The sequence below is a fragment of the Sminthopsis crassicaudata genome, chromosome 5 (assembly GCF_048593235.1).
Source record: "Sminthopsis crassicaudata isolate SCR6 chromosome 5, ASM4859323v1, whole genome shotgun sequence".
Taxonomy (NCBI): domain Eukaryota; kingdom Metazoa; phylum Chordata; class Mammalia; order Dasyuromorphia; family Dasyuridae; genus Sminthopsis; species Sminthopsis crassicaudata.
In genome coordinates, this window is record NC_133621.1 from 91651802 (window position 1) to 91656801 (window position 5000).

At 49.2% G+C, this 5000-nt stretch overlaps 1 protein-coding gene across 1 annotated transcript in view; it reads right to left on the reverse strand.

The window, feature by feature from the left end:
* The window catches only part of LOC141542885 (SCO-spondin-like), an 83996-nt gene that overhangs the window by 33149 nt on the left and 45847 nt on the right, over positions 1-5000 (reverse strand). Inside the window, exons 57-64 of the mRNA XM_074267569.1 lie at positions 4580-4744; positions 3962-4214; positions 2592-2638; positions 2187-2357; positions 1555-1686; positions 1125-1270; positions 300-394; positions 39-91 (exon numbers count right to left, since the gene is read on the reverse strand). Coding sequence (XP_074123670.1) covers positions 39-91; positions 300-394; positions 1125-1270; positions 1555-1686; positions 2187-2357; positions 2592-2638; positions 3962-4214; positions 4580-4744 — 1062 coding nt within the window. The remainder of the gene's footprint in view (positions 1-38; positions 92-299; positions 395-1124; positions 1271-1554; positions 1687-2186; positions 2358-2591; positions 2639-3961; positions 4215-4579; positions 4745-5000) is intronic.

Here is a 5000-nt window from a genome sequence, read left to right on the forward strand (position 1 = left end):
CCTTCTCCATTGTGGCAAAGGAGAGGGACTGTGCTTACCTTCTTCACATGGCCTGGAGGTACAGTTAGTGATGAGCCCAGAGACACAGGAGCTGGGAGGAGAAAGGGAATAATGAGAGAAGGGAATAGGAAGAAAGAACAGATTCACCTTAGTCCTCCCCTAGGACTAGGGGAGAAACCAAGGTTTCTTGCCCACCCCCTGCCTTTAATGTGATAGCCTGGGCAGTAGGAAGAGAGAGAGAGACATTGGGAAACTGGGATCCTCCAGAGGTCATGGAGAGAGAGAAATCGAGGTCTCACCAGTTCTCGCAAGGCTGGAGGACAATGCTGCCAGCAGGGTACAGGTGCCCACCAGAGGCACAAGGGCAATCCTGACGAGGCACACATATGTTGTTCTGAAATAAATAAGCTTATTGGCACCTTCCTGACTTCTGGTTTAACCTAATCTACCTTCATTCCATTCCACCATGGGCTCTGTGCCCCCCAGAACTGCCTGAGCCTTGGTCTCTAACCCAGTTAAATTCCCCGACCACACCCATCCTCAGCTCTGCCCTCCTCTCTGCCCGGCACCTTCAGATCAGATCTAAGCTTTTGAAGGCTCTATCTCTCCAAATCCGTCTTGCTTCTGGTCTCCACCTTCCAGGAAGTCTTCCCTGATCAACTCCAGCTCACAAAGATCTACCTATTGCCTTCTATTCTATAATGATTTCATAGGTATGTCTTGGTTTCCCAGACATTCCCTATGAACTCCTTAAGGATCCCTTGTATTCCCTGAGATTCACCGGGACTCAGAAAATATGTATTGACAACTTGGAATCAAAGAATTGTTTTAAAGCTCCAAGGAACCTTAACAAACATCTTGTCTACAGCGCTCATTTTATAGCCTTCAAAGAGATTAAGTCACTTAATAAACAGCTAGTTGTAGCAAAGTCTAGGTCAGAACTGCGGTGTTCTGATTCCTAGTCTACTGGACTTTTCATTATCCCTTGCTGTCTCCCAGGTAGCTGCCCCTTATCCCTATCTGCCCCATGTCCAGTGCCATCTCTCTCTCCTTCTTTCCCCTCCCCTGTTCCAGATGTTCACAAGTGTCCCCCATTTCTCAATGCCCCAGCAAGGAGTGCTCACCAACAAGAGAGTCCCAGGGGGACAATAGCAGCCAGGGCGACAGGTCCTATTGGTATTTTCCTGGGCACTGAGCTCTGCACAGGTAGCTGGGCCCTCTGTGCAATCATGCCATTGCTTTCCCTCTGGACACACTCCCGGCACTGGCCCTGGGAATACAAAACAAGGAAGCCCAGCCTCAGTCGTTCCGTAAGTGAGTGTTGGATTGAATTAAATATCTCAGTTCTCCCCTTCCAGAGCCCCACCACTTAAGAAATGTGCCAAGCTCTTAATTTGGAAAGAGAGCCTGGGATGATTACAGGAAAGAAGGGATCTCAGATGATGATGAGGGGTACATCTGGGGGGAATGGGATTACTCTGAAAGCAGAAGTAGCAATAGTGACCCAAGCCTCCAATGCTGAAAAATAGCCAAATAAAAAACAGCCATACTCACCAGTACAAGGCTGCAGACCACAGGTAGAGAAGTCAATAGGGCTGTGGGGGGCGTTGCCTCTGGTCCGATTCCTGTAGCCACCACCACAGGGTACAGAGCAGGGAGACCACGGCCCCCATTCCATCCCAGGCCCTAGAGATGAGAGAAGAATCATTCCAGCACTCTCCCCCAGTGTGACTTACTTATTCCAGGGCAATTTACTTCATTCCCTACCTAGACAGCAAGGCTCACTACTGTCGCATCACAGGTCCTACCCCGATGCCTTCAGCTCACCTCCTGATTTCTGAAGGAGAATCCCCCCAATCCCCGGTGTCATGTGATATAATGAGATATAGAGATGTATGAGAAGCTGGCAGAGTCTAATGTGTTCATTTCACAGATGATAAAAAAGAGGCCCAGAAGTAAAGGGACTTTTTTCTCACTGTCTCACTTCCAGGGCCAGCCTCTTGGAGAAGTCTAAGATATAAACTCCCAAGGTGTTTAAGGGGACTTTCAGGGTCTATCCAAAAATAGATAAACTCTCTAAGTTGGTCCCTTGGGGGAATATGTTGAGGATATAATGAAGGAAATTTAAGGAAATCCTAGAAAGGAGTGTCTCCTGAAGAACAGCCATGGGGTTCCAGGCCTCTCACCACGACATGGCTGCAGACTGCAGAATTCAGCCTCCACACTGGGACCCTCGCACTCAGCACCTCCAAAGGCAGCTGGGGGGGCCGTGCCTGCCCGGAAACGTCGCCGGATGCCCACATTACAGCTTCGGCTACAAGGACTCCACGGGGTCCAGAAGCTCCATCCACAGGCCACTGTCAGGGCCAGGAGAGGATGGAGTCATAGTCCCCTTCCTCCATTCCAGCCCCAACCCTTCACTAGCCATCAGGTCACACTCTGGAAGGAGCTGCAGGAGGGGGTTATGGGGGAGGAGGTGAGCGAGTGTGTGTGACATGTTAAACATGGCAGGGCCTGTGCCAGCCTTTGTTCACCACCTAGAACCCAGCCCGCCGCTGCCGCAGCAGCAAACACAGGAGACGTGGAAATACCTGGGCAAGGTGCAGAGCTACACTCCATCTCTCCAGAGATACATGTGCTAGAGGAGAAAGAAAGCCAAATGAGACCCAGGCCAGCCCCACATAAGTGCTTCCCTCCCTTCCCCCTCCCCAAATAATCCTAATAGGCCAGTCTTTTTACCTAAAACTTCTCTGACCTGCCAAAGGAGGGGGGAAAGTACCCACCTGGGCAGATCTAACAGCCCACGCTTTGTCCACCTCTCAGTCAATGGAAAGGAAATGGACCGCTCTCTGTACAATTTGAGGCTAACGTGTGTATTGAATTCTTCTGATTTTTTAAGTAACAGGAGAATGGACTGTCATATTTACCTATTTTTATTTCCTTATCTTCCCTAGGTATGGCAGGGAAGAATGGGAGGACCATTACGAATTCTGAGCTACAATTAGGAAACTTTCTGTTTGGCTGAGAGAGATGTAGGGGATTGGAAAATAGACCAATGAGTTCCATCCAGAATGGCTGAAACCTTTGGCAGGAATAAGGTCATTTTGCAATATAAAAGATGTCATTTCTTCATGGAGAAGGACAAGGTAGAGATAGGAAATAGACATATTTTCAGATCACACAGCATCTGGACCACCTGAGAAATACCATCTAAATGGAAAATTTTAATAGGGATTCTTTACTTGTGATCCATGAACTTAAAAAAAATTGATCACTCTTTCAATATAATTGAGTTCTTTTATAGTCCTATATTCTTTATTTTTTTTTATTTAAAAACATATTCTGAGAAAAGATTTAGTCTTCAGCAGACTTTTTTTTAGCAATTCTTCTTTTAGAAGAACTTTAGTATACCAGACTTAATAACTTAAGAGACTGAATACTTTCCCTCCTTTCATGCTTCCAATTACCTATCCTGGCACATTATTTCTGAACTTGTACATTCTTTTTTCCTTTATACCTAAAATCCCCATGGCACACATTTGTGTCTTATCAACTGGGATCAAAAAGAAAAGCTCCTAGCATCAGACATCTCCTTAGGACGACAGCAGCAGCAAAGAAAGAAGGCAGAGGCAAATTAGGAATGACTACAGCAGACCTCTGAACCTGGGACTCCAAGCAGGACCGGCACAGGGATGTCCAGGAAGCTCCTTACCTTGAGTTAATAGTCTGATCAGCGATCATTAGGAAGTAGTGAAAGGAAAAAGCTCTGGGCCAAGGGAAAGAATCCCGTGGACTGATTCTGGAATCTCCAGGGGAGTTACATTGATCCATCCTGGCCTACAGTCCTGGCTGCAACCTTTACATTCACACATGGCCTAGCCTGCCTTTTGAGACCCTGCCCTTCACACTCTCCCAAGGCCTACCCTTCCACGCCTTCCTGGCTCTGCCCAGGGTAACCTACCAATTGTTGCAGGAGTCAAGGCGAACCACAGCCCCAGGGGGATGGAGCTGCCCATGAAGCTGACAGGGGCACTGACTAAGGGGCATGCAGCTGGTGTTGTACAGGAAGAGACCAGGAGGGCAGGTACAGCCAGGCTCACAGGTTCCCGTGCACTCCACCCCTGGGTCCTGCGCCAAGCAGAGCCGTGGGCACGGTCCTCCCTCCTGCTGACATTGCTCCTTGGAGTGGAATACCATGCCCTCAGGACAATGGGCTAGGACCAAACAAGAGAGAAAAGAAGGTTACCCCCAGCCAGAGCCTGTGCCTAAGGAGAGAGGACACAAATCTCTAGCTTTACCCAGGAGCCTGAGCCCTCAGACATTTAGCCTTATTGCCAAGTCCTTTGGAAATGGGCCCATGTGGGTTTTTCTTGGGTAAAAGGTAAAGGAAATTGGGACAGCTTCTTATTTTGTTGGACGAAACATCCGCCCGAAAAGTAGGGAGTAGACAGTGGCAATCCTTTGAGCAGGGTCAGGAGGAGGATAATGCAGGAGAGTGGCCATGTTTGGGGGGTTGGCTAGGGTGGTTGTGGCCATGGTTGGCCGATGGGAAAGGCTGAGAAAAGGGGGGTTTCCGCACCTGAGCAGGGTTGGGTATGGCAGTCTCGGGTCTGGCTGTGAGGTCCCTGGCACTCGGGACTCCCGGAAACTGAGCCAGAGCACCTGCGCCCACGGATTTGGGTGCCCCCATCACAGTCAGCTGAGCAGGAGGACCACGGTGCCCACAGTGCCCAAACACTAGTCACTGTCAGGAAGGAAAAGGCATAATCAGAGACACTGGAAAGGCAACAAGGATTTGGATATAAACAAGCAGACGGAGCTAAAATAGTAGGGCGGACCCACAGAAAGAGAGGGGGAAATCTCGGAAAGCCAGAACTGCTTCTCTGTCTTCCCACCGTGGCCCATCCCCTCTGAAGATGGAAGTGTGGGTGTTTTTTGGTGTTTTGGACCAGTAGGGTTCTGACATTGGCCCTAGGGATCGCCGGGGACACAGAGAGAGG